The 19,925-nt window shown below is 44.4% G+C and overlaps 2 protein-coding genes across 3 annotated transcripts in view; one reads left to right on the forward strand and one right to left on the reverse strand.

Moving 5' to 3' along the window:
* LOC146199932 (chitotriosidase-1-like) overlaps positions 1-1,338 on the reverse strand; it is a 36,956-nt gene extending 35,618 nt beyond the window's left edge. Inside the window, exons 1-2 of one of the 2 annotated variants that reach the window (XM_084595301.1) lie at positions 1,067-1,338; positions 419-530 (exon numbers count right to left, since the gene is read on the reverse strand). In XM_084595301.1, the coding sequence (XP_084451427.1) occupies positions 419-530; positions 1,067-1,254 (300 nt within the window). In that variant the 5' untranslated portion in view covers positions 1,255-1,338. The remainder of the gene's footprint in view (positions 1-418; positions 531-1,066) is intronic. The other variant, XM_084595302.1, reaches the window with a different exon arrangement.
* Positions 1-18,249, forward strand: part of LOC146199933 (uncharacterized) — a 33,574-nt gene extending 15,325 nt beyond the window's left edge. Inside the window, exon 2 of the mRNA XM_084595303.1 lies at positions 16,978-18,249. Within this exon, the coding sequence (XP_084451429.1) occupies positions 16,978-17,809 (832 nt within the window). The 3' untranslated portion in view covers positions 17,810-18,249. The remainder of the gene's footprint in view (positions 1-16,977) is intronic.
* The last annotated feature ends 1,676 nt before the right edge of the window (positions 18,250-19,925 follow it).

The raw sequence follows: 19,925 nt of genomic DNA on the forward strand, positions 1-19,925 counted from the left end.
CCGCACTGACGTACCCCTTATTTATATGTTTTAAAAGTCGAATTCCGACGAGGAAAGGAATCACAGATACGTATTTTCTGGAGCGTATTAAAGGCTGTATGTAGGGTTTGGCCATAATCTATATATTCTTTCACATATTTAGTGCTGGTTTATATATGGCTCGTTTTCGCGTACCGGTTTGAAAGTTGACCTTGTTCTTTTTATTTTTCAGAAGTCTATGGTTGATCTTCTTCGATTTGCGATAATTTTTCTGCACTCGAATAAAAACACAAGTTAGAAAAGTGATATTTTGTTCTGTGATAAGCGGTGTTTATTGACACAGTGTAATGTGCCTAATTTGTTTCAATAGACATTCCGTGCCAATGCAGAACGCAGTGGTGAATGATCAAAGCGTACCTTTTAAGATTTGTTGGCTTACCTTTAGAAGTTGAAAGAAATGTTGAGCATCGCACATCGAAGGAAACTCCCAATCAAGATCAAGCCCGTCGAGGCTAGCTGCATCCAGTAATTTTCGTGCAGAGGCAATAAATCTGAACATACGTCCAGAAATTGAACATGCTGTTTCAGTATACCATTTGCGATCGAAACAATGGGGCTCTTCAAGAGAACGTATTTTCGAACTGAGTTTCTAAGCAGTGCAGTCGACTCAGTTTTGACAGGCGTGGGTCGTCAAAAGTGAAACCAACAAATAGGAACACTTATGAAACAAAAGTTCACAAAGTGAGGACATCTATGTGACCCTGTCGTAAACTAGATACTAAAAGGTATAATCCTAATAATGAGCAAAGAGGGCTACAAAGATTTAAATACCAAGTATAAAATAGCTTGTCGATATAAAGTGGGGGCTGTACGTTTGTATCGTTTATATTTCTGCACCCTAAAACGACGAAAGAAATCATATTTGCGTACTGTATGTAAACGATCCACCAATAAATATTCCCATATGCACTACAAGACGACCTCTGAATCACTGATATTATATGGCCGTGTCTAGTGCCAATGGAGGGGAATAGAAGTTTCCACGACTTGTTTAGCCTTGTTCAAATTTTCAATTCCTTAAATCTACCTGCATCTCGTGGAAACACTGGACACCATGCTCTGGAAGTTTTCTCCGCCGCCACCTCCACCCACCGAGAACATTAGTTTGATGTCTGGTCGGCGCTGGCGAAGTGAAGTGAAAGCGGTGAGGCCCTCTGGGCCACCAACATCAGAAAGGTTAATGGTGGAGTCGGATGAAACCGTGGCGAATCCCATGATGATATGGCTGCAGAGCTCGACATCAACTCCTTCGAACTGCAACGACGCGGAATTATTTTCCGGAGTCCTTAAGTAGCACACGTGCTTGAATGAGGAACCTGCGTAAAAAAAGAGACGAGCGTAGTGCTTTTGTTTCGGCTGTATGCTCCTTTTGTAGAAACACTCTCCCACTTTATAATGGTATACTTGAAATTATCATCAAGGTAACTGTTTTATTACACCCTTCGTGTAGGCATTTGTGCTTTCAGGCCCTTTTATAAGTCATCTCCAATGTGGCGTTCACGAAAGTTGGCCTAAAAACTTGCCGCCATAGAAGGAAGGGGAAAATCACTTTTTTCGTACAAAAGAAGTCTAGCAGACTAGCACGCACAAAATATTATGCAGTTAGAGGTACCAATACCTGTCGGTGAGCCTACTCTAACCTTTTGCGAGCTGCGTTTTTAGCTGCTTTCCACTTCCTCTTCCTAAAACATGAAAGCGGGAAGCGTTATTGCGCCGGCCTACAGTGAGTATGATTGTAAACGCTTCTGCATCCTATAACCATAACTTCCACATTCGCAATATTATTTGCATTTTCATCAGCAGCGGAAAAGACGGCGCGCACAGAAAAAGTGTGACCTATATGTTCTACCCCAGCGCTGCCTCTCGGGAGTTGGAGCTGTCAACAATTTGCAGTTACTGCACATATATGTCTACCCCTCACGTCACAAGCAACACGTCCATCACACACCTCTCCATATTGAAGCTTTTGTACGTGCCCACCGGCACTTTATCACTTGGTGTCGGACAGTTGAGCAACATTTTTGAGTGCTTTTCTACTAGGTACCTTATGAACGCGTTGTTGGGCAAGCTGCCTGCAGTTCATATCAGACCAAAGGCACGAAAGGCACACACACAAGCGCGCTCAGACTCCTAGTGTTCCTTTTGTGAGGTTAACAACACTCTCGCATTCAAAGCTTGCCAGAGCAATGCTAGTGGTCTTTCAAGGTTGCAAGGCTTTAAACAATTGAAACCACCAAAGTCGATGCTCATGATTTGTTTTTATTTCTCGGGGGTGTACTCGCCGTAACGTTAAAATAACTTCCAAATAATCAGCTCTTATATGATAACCTACCTGGCATGTGCAAAATGGAGTCTAAAATTTTCTATTCGCAACGGAAGTACTCGACACATACTCTACCCTCCTTGGGACCCCTTTTAGAAGCTCTTTACTAACTTATTGCGTCAGCAGACAAACGAATAAAAGCAAGACGTTCGTATGCATCTCAAGGTGGTTCAATTCAATGTGTTCATAGCAGTTTTTCTAGGTATCTCGCAGGGATCGACAAAACGCTACCCATTTCCTTAACATAACCTCTTAACTATTGAATGGAATAGGAGGAATAACTTTAACACTAAGGTTTTTTTTATGCGTTAACATGGCTTTTCCAATAAATATGTTTATGGTATAATTTAGTTTCAGACTGCTCTGTCACAGTTGAAAATAATGTAGAAGAAAACCGAAGCCTGCAAAAAATTTTCGACGATTAAGTTACTTCCTAATGCGAAATTTCAGCTCAGGACATCAGATGTTTCACCTTGTCGACAGATTAATGCAAAGATGCCTGGCAACACATGTATGTTCATTTACAGACATTTGATTTTTTTCACGCCTATTCCTTCAAGAAACAGTGCACTAACAGTTCTTGATTGTCATGAAGGGAGTTTTGTGGTCGCAGGAATGAAGAGAGCAATTAGGTTATCGGGAGGGTGCGCGAAGCAGCGCGTGGGCCAATAGGACCATTGCGCGGCGAAGAGATAGCAGCTACTCATTGATGTCGCTGACGCCGCTAGTGAGTCAACGTGGCTACGCATTTCGGCTTGGGAGGCACGCGCCATGATCCACTGATAGCAAGCCGGAGCTTCAGCAACCGCAGATTGATTGATTGATTGATTTATAGAAAGGGAAAGGCGCGGTAACTGTCACTCGTTTTCTGTGGACACCTCAAGCGCGCCGTAAGGGAAGGGAGTAAGATGGGAGTGAAAGTGAAAAGAGAGAAAGAGGAGCCGTAGTGGAGGGCTACGGAGTAATTTCGAAGACCTGGGGATCTTTAACGTGCGCTGACATCGCACAGCACATGGACGCATCTTCGTTTCGCCTCCATCGAAACGCAGCCGCCGTCCACGGGTTCAAACCCGGGTACTCCGACACAGTAGTCGGGCGTCTTACCACTGTACCAACCTGGCGGGGATCGGCCACCGAAGAATACCGGGGAATATCATCGCCACCACGCAAGAGGACGGAGGTCAGGAGCGCGCGCAGCAATGGGAGGACACGCGCGGTCTCCGCCACTGAGGAAGAGGGAGGGCGGGGGCGAAGGAGCGCGTGCTGCCCTGACTGCGGAGCTGGTTACGAGGGACAATGCCGACGACGACGGCGACAACTAAGCGAAACGCAGGAACGGGCGCCAAAGAGCCGCGCTCTAAAACGTTATGTCGAACACTTAAGCTCAGCGTTTGAGCATAGCGCGAGAGCATAGACTACCATCCCACATATTGTGTCCTGTCTGAAAACCTATCTTTCAGGTTCTATTTTACTAACGTGGAACGCAATGGGATTGTTCTATTCTCTAAAGGGTAGTGTTAAGTAACGGTATTCGCTGTTCGTGCGCCGGAGGACGATGAAGTGGGACAGACTGACTGAGAACGGCGACGCTGAGGGTGGACAGATGTGTGCTGCCCTCAAACATACTTGAACTAAAATTATCGCTTGTGGATCCTTCCTGTAACATTATAAGCATTGGCTTTAATCAAGTCGTGTTCCGTACCTGCGTTGCCTATCGGTAACGAGAACTTAAATGTCCTGGCCGGCTGACTCTGATATCGCCTACCCATATAAAAGAGAGCCCCGATTTTGTAGCTCCTGCTTAATGTATTACCAGGAACTCCACGCCAAGCTAGTTCGAAGCCACGTTAGCTACCAGCTAGCTCTGCTAGCCCCCTGCTCGTCTTTTGTCGCCCACAACACCACATATTCAGGGAGCGAGGCCTTTTGCGATATCACGTTCAATGGTGTCATTCAGCAATGAATTCCTTAGTTGCGTGCTTCTCGCTCGATTCGCTTCTACCTGAAGCAATGCATAGCGGCGCTCAGTTGCCAACCCCTCCCCATGTCGTGTGAGGAAATTTGCCTGATGAACGACAGGTGCATTTCACGTGTAAAGAAAAGAAGATTCTATGCTATGAGCTTCCAGGTTCTCTATAATAATGTTAATGACTGCGAATTACCGGCAATCGTCGTAGCTCTTGCTACGATAAAAGGATATCAGTTAGTATTATTAGTGTTCATTGTACCTCCTTGATCACATAACCATATGTTGCTGAATTACAATCTGAGCGCACTCGACCCAACACTATTAGCTCATGTTTCTATGCTGAAGCCATCTACGATTGGATGTAGTAGAGTACCACTTACGTGCGGCATCTTCCTGTAATTGAGAGGAGGTCAAAGCAAAACACAACGTTTGCAGCAGTAGACGCATGCTGTGCACCGAGGATGTGAGACGCATCTTGAATCTGTAATATAGCAGATGTTTTAAACATCGTCTATACAAACTATACGGGGTGTTATGGCTTATCCTAGCCAATCTTTACAAAAGATTATGCCTTTGCCCAGTGAAAGCTTTTATTGGCTCTATGGAATCTGTGGCTCTATTATGTACTATTTTCGCGTGCTTCAAGCCTATTTCTATCGGCCCCGCCGGTGTGGCACAGTGGTTACGGCGCTCGACTACTGTTCATAAGGGCGCGGGATCAAATCCCGGCCTCGGCGGCCGCTTTTCGATGGAGGCGAAAAGCAAGGTGCCCGTGTGCTGTGCGATGTCAGTGCACGTTAAAGAACCCCAGGTGGTCTAAATTTCCGGAGTCCTCCACTACGGCGTCTCTCACAGCCTGAGTCGCTTTGGGGCGTAAAACCCCACAAACCAACCAACCAACCTATTTCTATCTGCAATTTTCATTACGTAAATTTCACTTATTTGATTGAGGAACAAAGTGGCAGTTAAGAAGTGGTAAAACGTACTAGAAAACAGGCTAACCACGTACCTAGCTTTATATTATAGATCTTCAAAAAAACCTCTGGTTAGTACTGCATAGACGACGCGAAATGAGTATGCAAAGTCGTAGTTTTCAATACAATCTTCATATTCAGCACTAATACTTTACTCAGAAGCGAATAACTGAAACATTATGTAAATATATATTACTAATTAGTGAACGATAGAGAATCAAAACCTTGACAGAGACATTCACGATTGTAAAGAGGCAATAATGCGACAGCAGGAACACTACCGCTAAGGCAACAAAGCCTCTTCCCATTGCACTTTACAGCGCCGGCACGGCCGCCATTTTAGTGCTTATGAAATCCATCGCCCACTGGAACCCACTCACAAAGCTTTTTCATGAGGATTTGATATAACTGAAAGCGGTTTGCGCACTATGTCGAGACCAACTCTAAAAACGCACGCGTTCCTTCAAAACATGAAAACATCACTAGCGACGACCTGGCGTTGCGGCTTTAGACAACTCATTTCCATGGACTGGCGAAGCGCCCCGGCCTACAGAAAGGCATGGGATATACATCCGTTTCCAGGCCAAGACGATGTGGATGGCACTCTCACCCCCTGCGTACTGGCGCGTGAATGTGAGGGGGAATGCGCCAACACGTGCGTAGAAATTATTGCCGCGAGCGCCAGATGATGAACTTAAACTCCCGCCGCTGATCCTGTCGAGGTCATTAATAATGCGAAGTAATTAGTATGGAAAGAAGGAACGTCTTGGTAGCCTCCCCCCCCCCCCCTTTTCTAGAAACATACAGCCAGAATTTAATCTCGAAAGAAGGGCCAAACGAGGTGAAGCTCTAGAGCGATGGTTCAAGAACATGGGAGCGAAAGAAGTACTCTATGTTGATGCGGCAAGTGGCAGAACAAGTGCGGCGGTAGCCTCGGTAGTCGCTGACCGAGAGGCGCCGGTATCAGCGGCAACCATCAGAGGCCGCCACATAGAGACTGCGGAGGAAGTTGCGATAGCGCTAGCTTGCGTAGGAACGGAAGCCAAGTTTTAATTAGCGACAACAAAACTACCAACGAAACTTTCGGAAAGGGGAGTATATCGCCGGTGGCAGCCAAAATTTTCACCCAAAGAACGCTGAATATGAAAATTAAGTTAATTTGGACACCCGCTCACGCTGCCGCCCCTGGTAACGAGACGGCTCACGAGCTAGCCCGAGCTCTCTGCTTTCGGGTAGCCGTCGAGCCCCCCCCCCCCCCCCCCCCAAAAAAAAAAAAAAAACTTGGCATACGACGAGCGTCTGCAAAATTACGGGGAAATCATCGACCATTATAAATTGGGATGTACACTGGTAGCTGTCGCGTGGAGGCGCTACGTTCATGAACCTGGTCTTGGCGTTTCACGCGCTACCAGATCCTCGATACAATGATCTATGCGAACACTGTAGGGCGAGAGGGACCCTCAATCACATAATTTTGGAGTGCCCACAATCTCCAGGGATAGGACAAAATATTACAAGTAGAGAAGCCTGGGATACCCTGCTGCGAAGCGCGGACCCTGCGATCCAGCACCGCACCGTCCATCTGGCGGAAGAGGCCTCAACACGCCCAGGGCTACCTGCCAGCCTCTAATTCGCAGGCGCACGACTCCCCGTCTTCCACACCACGCGTTCCGGGGCCGGGGAAGAGGACGCCTATTTCCGATGGAAGTAAAAACTGTGCAACTAACCAACCAAAGCACTACTTCACTATGTTCACAGATTTGTCTTTAGACCGCGTCCGCAAAATTGTGTCCGCAGCAGTTGTAATTAAGAAGTTCTAAAGGTTAATGAATGATGTTAATCAATAGAGAGCGACGTATTGTTGTGCCAGAAAAACAATTAGGCAAATAAGTTAAGTAGTTGTTTATTAGAAGTAAAACATCTAAAAGTAAAAGCGAAAGTGTTCTTTTTAGCTAATGGCTTGTCCCCACATTTGCATGCATCAAATACTAAAATAGCTAATTAAATCGGTCAATTATACTGACGTTAAGATGTATCAAATACTGAACTGTTAATTAAATCAGTCAATTAAGGTGATGTGAAATATGTGACGTCAAGCAACCTAAGTCGAGCCAAAATAAGGCATAGAAGGAATTGGCGCTCACTGTGAAAGTATCAAAGACTAAAATAGGTAATTATGTCAGTAAATTAGGATGACGTCCAGGGTGTGACGTCATCCTGAACGACGTCACACCCTTGACGTCATCCGACGAAAGTAGAGCCGAAAAAGGGCATAGGAAGAGATTGGCGCGCAATTCCTAAGTACCAAACTAAATTGGGTAAACAAGAAGTGAATTAAGCAACTGCAAGCAACTAGAATAAAACAACAGCTGCATCCGTGCTTTCGCATTATTCCAATGCCGGTTCTGCAGTGCTCTTTAGTTTTTCGAATGGCCGCATCGTTTCCCTCTCCACATGCGCCCGCTGTCTTGGTACTGCTGCCAGCAGACTGTGAAAGTGGCACGCATCGACATTTCGCCTTACAAATACTGCTGTCTATAGACCACGACGCTCCCATCAGCCAACCGTGGCTTTCAGTAACAGACAGATGGCAGCGTTAAGCTTCAATATATTTATTTGAAATATTATGTAGATTCAGAGTTTGCTCCCCTTGCCACTCTGCAGCCATGTGCTTGAGCAGGTACAGAAAATATCTAGCTGCCAAAATATTTTTTTAAATTATCGCCAGGTCTAATTATTCATAAGTTATTGCAAAATGTACCTGAACATCGAAGTCTATAGTGATATTTTGTTTTATTTAATGCCATTTTTATTTCGTCTGGGAGTTTTATATACACGAATCACAACGATAGATGTGCCTCCGAGCGCTAAATAATTGTTAAGTGAATTTCTTACCTCACCTGTACTGGTTTTAACAGTCAGGCGATGGCTTTGACATCTATTTGAAGTGGAAGTCACGTGCAGGATGAAAAACTACGAAATAGCTCGTCATTTTCCCTGTTATTTCACCACAACGCAAAAATCCATCCTGCCGCGAGAGCACGAATCACAATGAAAGGCACACGAGTATATCGCAAATTTTTATCCCTCACTACACTAGACTACACTGATGTAGCCATACCTCGGCTGCTGAACTGGAAATTGAAACTGGGGAGAAAATCTAAGTTATAAATTATTGCATGCTTGTCAGGGAATCCTGCGTGGTGATCACCATTGTCACCTGCATCATTATGAAGAGCTTTATGATATGATTTTGTCCGTGATATTTCTGAGTTGGCTTTGCGGGAAATTAAAGAAATTCCTGATCATCGAAAGATGTACGCGTATTTTTTCAGCTGATTTATTCCCCCAGAGCACGTGAACGACGCAAGTATAGTGATATGTTTTGCGACATGAATCGTGAACAGTTGCTATGAGCTGCCTGCTGAATTTTGTTGACTCAAGTGTGTGCGCTGACCGGCGTATTCCCGTTAAGGAAATAGTGAAACAGGAAGATCCTTTAATACGTACTACTCATCACAAATATTGCCACGCGCTGGGTCCGCTGCTGCTTTTGCCAATGCAAACGAAAAACACGTGAAACATCTTAACCACCAGATAGGTGAAACGTTGCGAGTTAGACAACGTTTTCGCTTCTTTACTAGCATTAAAGAGTATTGAGTGCACTAATATAAACTCACCGGAGCCAAAAATTTGCAGAGGCTGTGTCACCAACTAGGAAAACTGATGGTGGCGTGTTTGGAGCCGGCTTGGTATTGTTCTCACACATCATGTCTGCTCAGAGGAAGCATGTGGACGTCATAGTGCGAGGTTCTCGCCATGAAGCGTGGCATGATCAAAAACAGCTAGGGAAAGCTAACGAAAGGGTTCCATTTGCTACAGCACCATGATACAGCTATATCAGCACAGGTCATGAAAAGGAAGCCGGCGTTCTTGTGCTACGATATTTCTCATGTATCATAGTTACCAAGCACAGCGTAATGTAACTTCTTCCTTTTTCTTCTTACGAAGGACAGGAAGCACTGCTTAGCAATAGCCATTATGAACTGCAAAAGTTTATCATGAAGCATGTGGCACTAATGAACGAGGAATGCCGGCAGAAACGATATGGACAAGCGAAAAATCGCAATAAAGGTTTATGGACCAAGCAATAAGCACCATATACATGAATATAAAACAAAATCCAAACATGGCGTTTAGATAACCCTGCAAAAATGAGAAAGTTACAAAGTAAAGAAGCACGTTTCACTTGTCGAAGAGGAAGAACGAAGGTATGGTTTACCAGCAAAGACTGAGTGGGCGGCAAAACATTCAGTTCGAAATTTACCTCGCGACGGAGGGCTGGCTGACCACACCAGTTCTGGCACCGTCTGATATGGAAGACCACATAATTTATCGGAAGAGCTAGTTGGTGTGTCTATGCAAGATGGTGATTGTTGAAAAAAAAAACAGGCACGCAAATGCTTGTTTTATTTTAGAACGCATATTTCAGGCACCCGTTACTCAGCTGAGTGGCGTCGGCGTCGCCGTTGGGGCAACCGGTCGGCAGCTATCGCGTAGACCACTCAGTAACATTTTTCACTAGTCAACCGGGACAAAGTTCTTCTCAGCCTCCTGTAACTTGCCATGCAGTCAGGAACACAGACGCCTGGTTCGTGCCAGCGTTGGCATCCTAGGCGACCCTAGAGGGAACTTGCGCTGGTCTTCAGTGTAGGACTATTGCGCGCCTACCTCGTCTGGACCTGCTAAAGGGCGAAAAAATTACGGCGAAACGGAAGGCACGCTGCTGCGGTCAAAAGTGCTTGGGTAAGAGAAATAAGGTTTGTTCATTATTCTATACCGCAGTTACCGTGCGAAACGAGAGGCGGAGTAGTTACATTCGTGCATGCTACATATGTAAGGTAGATCGTTGGGACTTTCATTTCTGCGCTGCATCATGATGCTATATATTATGCGACTTCTCTTATCGTACTGAGCATAAAATGATCTTTTAAGCAGAAATCATTTCTTTGCTGATGAGTGGGGTAGATAGGAGGTGTCTACCGAAAGAAGCAGCAATCGTTGTCAGCTAAAGGTGTGCGCGCCTCGCCAGACATCTGCGAACAAAATGGTTGAATAATGTACAAATACTCGATTATGCTATGAACTTTATAAAACTCATAGTATGCGAGGAAAACAGTAACGGTTAGGTACAAGATTAGTGGCGGCAGCTATAAAATATAGTTAAAAAATTACATGGTAGCTGCTGTACTTAAGTCTGAGATAATAGGTATAACGATAATAATGGCAGCGACTGATATTGGATAGATCGATATATAGGGATGATGATAGATAATCAGATGTTTAGATATTGAGTGCGTAATGATAATAATTATTTGTGAAGAGAGATGATGGTGGTGATGTAAATAATGGTAGGTATAGTGTTAGTGGTGAGATTGTGAAAGTGATCCTGATAGGTATGATAGCGATTAGCTCACGAGGGTAGCAATAGATGATGATTGGGATAGAAGTGACAGCGATATTGATAGCGATGATGATTATATAAGTGATTGTGGTGGTATTAAAAGTGATGATGAAGGTGATATTTGCGAAGAAAAAGAGGATGAAAGAAGGAGTTTCGTTTTTTCAACTCTTCGGCATATCTTACGAGCAGTGTTTAATTTTAATTCATTCATTTTTCGTACTTGCGCTATTTGAGGTGAGAGCGCAGTGTGAAGAGCGGCTGTTCGAACTCCTTCTCAGCGTTATCGTTGCTCTCGAGCATCATACCGTTGAACAGCTAGTGCACTTGCTTAAGCCTTATGAGATGAGGAAAAACATTGCAGTAAACAACAAGACTGTGAAGGCTGATGCTCACGGCGTTCTAGAATGGATGTTAAGACCATTTATATGGCACAGTCAGCCAGTTAATTACCTATGCGAATGCCCAGTTGGCTATCAGAAGTGCTAAGAATGAGGAAACGTGATGCAGCAATCAGCATGCGTTTAAAATTCGGCGTTGAAATTTTTCAGAGCACTGCAGAATCTGCGCGGCAGGAATGCAATAGCCTGAAGGTTTCTGCTTCAGAGTGTGCATTGCGCGCCCCTTGTAAAGGTTTTGCTAGTATAAAAGGCTCGTACCGCGCACCGAAAATTTCCGCTTCCTCTCGCGCGCTCATAAGTACTCCTGCAAATTATAGGATTGGACGGTATGCCATCGCTCCTATCGCGGAGCGTTCTAATAGCCACTTGACATTATCACCAAACTTGAGTGTCATGTAACCTTATCACATAGCATTTTCATTGTCGCGTGATGTTTACATACAATTTGACTGTCAGATGATTTCGCCTCGCTATACTCTAATAGTCGCCTGGCATATTCGTGCAACTTGACTGCCACGTGAACGTGGTTGTGTAACCTGAATGTCGCACGATTGATGATCGAATCAAATAATTAATTATATATAATAACTATTTTATCTACTCCAATTACATATTGCTACTTCTCTAAAGCTGAAGTTGTCTGTAGATAACCTTGACAGCTGTATGAATTAAGTAAATCCCTCACAAATTTGGTTTTCAATCTCAGCACAGAATAACCTACGAAGCAAGTAAACTATAACACACTATTTTTCATCGACACATTCACAAAACCCGTAACTTTGAACAAAACATTTCATTAATAAGTTGATTTATTTAACTAAATATAAATGACAAATATGCCTATACTACTTACTACACACTCTTTATTTACTGCCTTACATCATAAAACCCTTTCACAATAATACATATGGGGCAATTTTTTCTGTAGACAAATATTGCGTAAATGTTCAGCGGACAATTTTGGCCACCGAATATAGCCATGCACTGCTTTTTCATTCATAAACTCTAGCAAATCACTAGCATAATGTATCGAAGACGAACAATAAGTGAGCAGTGATCAAAACTAATCATCGATTAGAAGATTCGCTACCTTTTTCCTTCGAATAAAAAATATTTCGCTTCAGCAGAACCCAATGCGCCTTTTAGTTTTTGAGTTACTTTCATGTATTTATTTATTCATTCATGCATAGTTCCACAATGCTATAGGCATTACACAAAGGCCGATATACACCCAAGCAACGTACAATCGTACAGGCAGTAAATTTCACAATTCCTCTTGACCATACATGACATGACAATTCGTCACAATACATGGTAGTATATGACAGTAGTGCACACCTAAACATCAAAATCGCTGCGCACAAAAAGCTATTCTTTAAATAAATGAAAAGAAAGGGGCCACCAAGAAAAATAAAACCTTAAGCGTTAAACGCTAAACAGAAGTTGTCATTACACAAAATAGAAGCCACAGAAGCTGGCAACTTATTACACTTATCTACAGTTTTTTTTGAAAGAAAGAATGTTTAAAAGAACTCATTTTTCATTACAATGATCTGATCTTTGGATGGCCATTGAAAGACATTGGACTCCTTGACAAACTCTAAATTCACCTCGCATGTTTCCCTCAGGCATTTTGCAAGCTGTGAACTCTATGAGCACATTTGTCGGATCATGCATTTCATTATTTGATTTGATATCATTACACTACGAAGCACCTTAACACGTATTTAATGGCCGTGTTTTATCTCCCCCTTCAATTCTATTATTTCTCTTACCATTCTTTTTTCAATCTTTCCCTCCCGAATTCCCCTACCCATATAGAGTAGCATGCCAGCGATGTCTAAACGCCGGCAAAATTCTGTTTTTCCATTAAAGAGTCTCTCTCTCTCTTCGCTTTGCAATACAGTACTTTAGGGCTGAAGGTAACTTAATTTTCTCATACCAGTGCAATTGTAAATTATATTATGTAATAACTAAGGCGGAGTCATTTCTTCTATGACTCAGCGGTTGCCATCTTAAGCTTGCTTAGCACTTATAATGTCTAGATCCCTATTATAATTACCAGAACAAAACGGACAGCTCTGTTCTGAAACAGTTGAAGTTTCTTATCTTGCAGTGTCCGGATCCCTCACAGTGCATGCGTAGTATGGAGCGAAGATTCGAGCAAAATGAAATTCGAGAAATGTTTGAATGATTGTTTACGGACCGGGTGTTATCATCTATAGCTGCAAGTAATTGGAGAATTTTTTGGAGAATGTTTTCGCGATTCCCTCGGTGTCGCCAGCAGATGGAAGTTTATCGACATGGGCTGGTATGCCCACCAAGTAAATTCTTGTAACTGATACAGGCAACATATCATACTTGGGAAAACGTGTGTGCTGTTTGTCTTCATCCGGACACCAGTTTGCTACAAACCATGCTGTGGCCTCTGCATCAGGGCAAAGAAAGCCGTGCTCCACAGCATGGAAAGTTCGCCAGAGATGAGTGTGTTGAGAACTGCTCGCACCACCACAAACAACGTTCCCACTTATAATTTTTTGATTACCTCCTCTGCTGACTGTCCTCGTTATATCAGTTGGTACAGTGAGTGCCTCGGAAGGCTGCGGCCCTGGTCCCAATCCCCGAAGCAGGGCGGCGGTTTCTTTACCCACAAAGTTTCTGAGAAAGCTTTATCCCCTGCCTTTGTGCGGCATGGCCACGCATGGGCGGATGACAATGAGCAATTCCTCTTTTTGAGAAAGCTACTCGACCTGGGCGGATCAGCTTAAATATTCGACCGACACAAATCTCAATTCAGTTATTGATTTAACCTTCTCTCGTTCTACTATCTGCTCTGCAAACTATCTTTAATAGAATAATTAGTATATTGACTTCAACGGAAAAGCGTTTATCCCGAGTTCAATCCTCGCACCAAGAGAAATTTCCTTTATTTGCAAGTTCCGTCGAAAGGTGTATATCTCTCCTTAGTAGCCGGAAGGCTACGCTTGGGTGGATTTAAATCAGTAATTACTCGTTTATTAGGATGTGGGCGAAGGTCTGATTGCGGCTCTCCAATCAAGCTCCCTGGACTTGGTAACTAGCATTCGCGCGCCGTGTGTGCTGAGCGAACAGCTACATCTTCAAACACTAATGGGCCCATACCACACAGAGAAAACGTCAAAAGCGTTAGGTACGCCAGACAAGTGGTGCTCAACGAAACAGTAATGAATCAAGACCTATAAATATTTGTCTCAAATTTTCTGTAAGTATAGTTCTGGCTAGATTTTGTTTATAAGCTTTAACGTGGCAAAGCAACTACGGCTATTAGAGACCCCGTAAAGGAGGGCTCCGGAAATTGCGACCACCTGGGGTTATTTAACTTGCACTGGCATCGCACAACACATGGATGCCTTGCATTTCGCCTGCATCGAAAAGTGTTCGCGGCGGCAAGGTATCGATCCGGCATCCCTGGACAAAGCGATGGAGCACCCTAACTACTTCGTGGACCACTGCGGTAACAACAGTTGTTAGGTAGACAGGACGGTAGGACCAGCCCAAAAATTGTTCGCAATATCGATCTTAAAGAGTCCTAATTGCCTCCTAGACGTTCTGATACTAGATCAGAGTGCCCACTGTTCTGCCTTACGATTTGGTCTACGCAATCAATTCTTCACTGACGGGAAGAACGGGAAGGGGCGAGTGTTAATATAGCACGCGCTGAATACAAGGATACCCGGAGGTGAAAAAGAAGAAGCGCGTAAACTCCAATACAGATCGCGAATAGTTTCGTTCTTTTATTTAACATTCATTTAAACTTCAGTAGGCCGTAGCACTACTTCACTCAAGCATCACTGCCAGTGAACCTGATTTGCTCAAATCTCTAGTCACAGTTCTGCAGCACGGAATCTAAGAAAATGTAATTACCGCCTGGTCATGGCCAATCACCCCTGTTGGTATGGGTCAATTTCATAAGGGGGAACCGGGCGAAAAAACATTCTTTTTTATATTGCATACAGGAACCCTCCCAGTTAAAACATGGATGGAAGAAAAGGGCCTTTTTGTACCTTGGGGTCTCAAACTGTCTACTATGTAGGAAACCTGAAACAGTTGAGCACGTGTTCCTGGATTGTTGGGATGCGGTGTTTTACTGGGATGTGTTACATAGGACCCCCTTCATGGATCACTGCCTTTTCGTGGCGGAGGGGCTTGCGAAACTCGATGAAGTCGTGAGATCTGCTGTGAAGGGCCAACCAAGATAGACAGGTCACGGCAGAGAGTTCTGACAAAATGTGATTCACTGGAGAATGTAATGGCAACCCACTCCAGTATTTCCTGCGAAGAAAACCCTATGGCCAGTCACAATACCATTAATAATATGGCGCCGGAAGATGAGCCCCCCAGGTTGGAAGGCGTCCCACATGTTACTGGGGATGAACAAAGGGCGATTCCTAGTAGCTCCAGGACGAATGAGGCGGCTGGGCTAAAGACAAAAGGACGCTCAGTTATGGATGTGTCGGGAAGCGACCGGAAAGTCCGATGTTGCAAGGAGATATATCACATAGCAACATGGAATGTAAGATCTATGACGCAAGGTAAACTGGATGTCGTCAAGCGAGAAATGGACAGATTGAACATTGATATCTTGGGTATCAGCGAGCTCAAGTGGACCGGAATGGGAGAATTTAACTCCGGCCACCATTATGTCTTTTATTGTGGGCACGAATCCAAGAGAAGGAATGGGGTCGCTCTCATAGTAAACAAAAGAATGGGCAAAGCAGTGCTAGGGTACAACCCCAAAAACGACCGAATGATTTCACTTTGGATCCAAGGTCACCCTTTCAACATAACAGTTAGCCAAGTCTATGCACCGACCACTACTGCTGCAGAAGCTGACGTTGAGAGATTTTATGCGGACCTACAATGCCTTTTAGATTGCACCCCATCATCAGACGTGGTTTTTCTCATAGGAGACTGGAATGCTAAGGTCGGGAGTGAAGAAATATCCGGAATTATAGGCAAGTTCGGTCTTGGCGAGCAAATGAAGCTGGGTAAAGGCTAGTAGAGGTTTGTCAAGAAAACAACCTGACCATAGCGAATACTCATTTTCAACAGCACAAGAGGCGCCTGTACACATGAACTTCACCGGACGGCCTGTACAGGAATCAGATCGATTATATTCCTTGCCGGCAGAGATGGAGAAGCGCTATACAAGCAGTAAAAACAAGGCCTGGGGCCGATTGTGGCACCGATCATCAGCTTCTTGTTGCCAAAATTAAGCTTCGATTGAGGAAAACGCATAGAACTAGAAGGCCTTTCAGGTATGATCTGGATCAAATTCCATTACAATATGCTGTGGAAGTGAGGAATCGATTTCGAGAATTAGATATAAAAGACAGAGAGCCCGAAGAGATGTGAACTGATGTTCGGGATATAATACAAGAAGTTGCTACTAAGGAAGTTCCAAAGCAAAAGAAATGCAAGAAAGCAAACTGGTTATCTGAAGAGGCTTTGCAAATAGCTGAGGAAAGGAGGATGGCAAAGGTTATGGGGGAAAGAGAAAGATACAAGGTTCTCGATGCGGATTTTCAGAAAATAGCAAGGAGAGCTAAGAATGCCTTTCTGAACATACAGTGCCAAGCAGTTGAGGACAACAGCCAATTAAGGAACACAAGAGCTCTGTATAAGACATTCAAAGATATCAAAGGTAGCTTCTGTGCTAAGAGTGGCGTGATAAAGGACAAACGAGGCAAGGACCTCACTGAACCCTCAGAGATAAAGAAGAGGTGGCAGGAATACACAGAAGGGGGCACTCACCCTTCCTACTTTTCCAGGTCCCGCTACTGTGTAGCGCGTTCGCCTGGCTTGCTGAAGAACGACTTACTAGACCGACTTTCCTTGAGGAGCACACCTTGTGCTCGTCCAAGCCATGCATCACATGGTCAAGCCTGGCCTTCAACGAAACCTTCATCTGGCAACACCGGCATTCAACGTCAGCAGCCACTATCGGATTACTCGGCGCGGCATATAAACGCCCACCTGCACCGGCCTCGTTTGGGTACGACACCGCTGCCAGAATGGGGCACTCACCCTTCCTACTTTTCCAGGTCCCGCTACTGTGTAGCGCGTTCGCCTGGCTTGCTGAAGAACGACTTACTAGACCCACTTTCCTCGAGGAGCACACCTTGTGCTCGTCCAAGCCATGCATCACATGGTCAAGCCTGGCCTTCAACGAAACCTTCATCTGGCAACAGCGGCATTCAACGTCAGCAGCCACTATCGGATTACTCGGCGCGGCATATAAACGCCCACCTGCACCGGCCTCGTTTGGGTACGACACCGCTGCCAGAATGGGGCACTCACCCTTCCTACTTTTCCAGGTCCCGCTACTGTGTAGCGCGTTCGCCTGGCTTGCTGAAGAACGACTTACTAGACCCACTTTCCTCGAGGAGCACACCTTGTGCTCGTCCAAGCCATGCATCACATGGTCAAGCCTGGCCTTCAACGAAACCTTCATCTGGCAACACCGGCATTCAACGTCAGCAGCCACTATCGGATTACTCGGCGCGGCATATAAACGCCCACCTGCACCGGCCTCGTTTGGGTACGACACCGCTGCCAGAATGGGGCACTCACCCTTCCTACTTTTCCAGGTTAGTTACTTGAATCATTGCACCTGTACTAAAAGCAGTAACTACTGTTTCGTAGCGGTGTCGTACCCAATAGAACTGTATGATATGACTAGAAGATACTTATTGTTGCTGACACAATTTCGCGCTTGTTTGCTTGAATTCTTACTGCTTCTGTGTGGCGATATTGAAGAGAACCCGGGCCCTGACGACAACACTCTTACATCTGTTCTTGATGCAGTGAAAAGACTTGAAGCAGGGCAGGCGGAGATACTAGGCGAACTGAGGGGCGTTAAAGAAAAACAAATAGCCACTGACAATGAAATCAAACTTCTAATGGATAGGGTATCTGCCCTTGAAACCGCTATTGCTTCTCCCAGCAGTGTTTCAACCAGTGTTTCTTCTAATAATGTGATGTCTGATATCACGAAAGAGCTGCATTCCATTCATTCTAGATGCGATAACGCCGAGGATCGATCTAGGCGTTCAAACTTGCTGTTCTTCGGCATCAGCGACGATGCTAAAGAAGACTGGCCAGCCTCCGAACAAAAATTAATAGACTTTTGCTCAGAGCACCTGGATATCACAATTACTGGATCGCAATTTGAGCGCACCCACCGTATAGGCAAGTTTGCTTCCGACAAGCAACGACCAATAATCGCGAAATTCGCTTTTTTTAAGGACAAGCAAACAATCTTAGCTGCTGCTCGCAAATTAAAGAACTCAGGATTTTCTATCGGCGAGGATTTTTCTGCTGCCACCCGGGTGGCACGAAAAAAATTGATACAGCATGCCAAAGCAAAGGATAAGAAGTTCAGGTTGTCTGTAGACAAAATGCGCATGGGCGACAAAACCTACATTTACGACAGTGAAACAGATTCCGTCATCTCTTGCAGCTAGCTAGCTCGGAAATCAGGTCCTCATACACTTACATTCGCCGCAAAAAGTCAGTCGGTACCGTGTTTATCAGTAACTTTCGCTAATATTCGCAGCTTGCTTCCGAAGCGCGACCAGATATGTTCTTTCATTGATGATAACAATACTGATATTCTTATATTAACAGAAACCTGGCTGCACCCCGATATAAACAGCAGTGAAGTTCTACCAGACATTAATGCATACTGTATTTATCGTCATGACCGCTCAGAAAGGAAAGGCGGAGGCGTTTTGATAGCCATTAAAAAAACACTCAGATCATTTGTAGTCGACACAGTTTCACCACTCGAAATTGTCTGGACAGCCTTCGTCTCGTCTTCGACTAAGGTACTTATTGGTGCCTGTTACCGACCACCGGACGAAAGTCACTGCTTTGTTGACAATTTGTTGACAAAGTATTGATGCAGCTACCTTGCAATATCCATGCGACCACATATACCTTTTTGGTGACTTTAACTTTCCAGATATTGATTGGCCTAATTTAACTACCGCTAACACCACATCTCGAGACTTTCTAAATTTGACTTTGGACTTTAACCTATCCCAAATTGTTAGCCATCCGACACGTGGCCCGAATACTCTTGACCTAATTCTAAGCAGCGTTCCTGATACCATAGGCGATATTGCATTTTTTGATGACTTTAGTGATCACAAGTTAATGCAGTTACCAATCAGAATCAATCATAGGTACTCTGGTCGCGAAAGTAAAAATATACGAGACTACAATAAAGCCAATTTTTCGCTAATGAACGCGGATTTTGACATCTTTTTTCGCCACACATTCCTGCCACACTTTCCTTCTAGAACGGTACACGAAAACTGGGTTATTTTCAGGGAAAAGATCTGCGAGTTGGTCGACTTATACGTCCCGTTAGTGCGTGTGAACAACGATAAGTCTAATCCTTGGTTTAACAAATCCCTCAGAAGGCTTAGAAATAAAAAGAAACGATTATACATGAAAGCTTCGTCTACTTGTAATCAGTCCGATTGGAAGAATTACAAGGAGTGTGTCAAATCATACTGTGCTGCCATACGTGACTCGAAAGTTAAATACTTTTCTTACGATCTCCCCGCTTTGCTAAAATCCACGCCTAAAAAGTTCTGGCAGGTGATTGCGCCACAGAGGGATGGCAATCGCATTTCTTTACGTAGGGACGCTCATGTGCCTGTTTCTGATGAAGAATGCCCGTCTGAGTTCAACAAATTCTTTTCATCTG

The sequence above is a fragment of the Amblyomma maculatum genome, chromosome 2 (genome assembly GCF_055883805.1).
Source record: "Amblyomma maculatum isolate TAMU_Amacu chromosome 2, ASM5588380v1, whole genome shotgun sequence".
In the NCBI taxonomy this organism is placed as follows: domain Eukaryota; kingdom Metazoa; phylum Arthropoda; class Arachnida; order Ixodida; family Ixodidae; genus Amblyomma; species Amblyomma maculatum.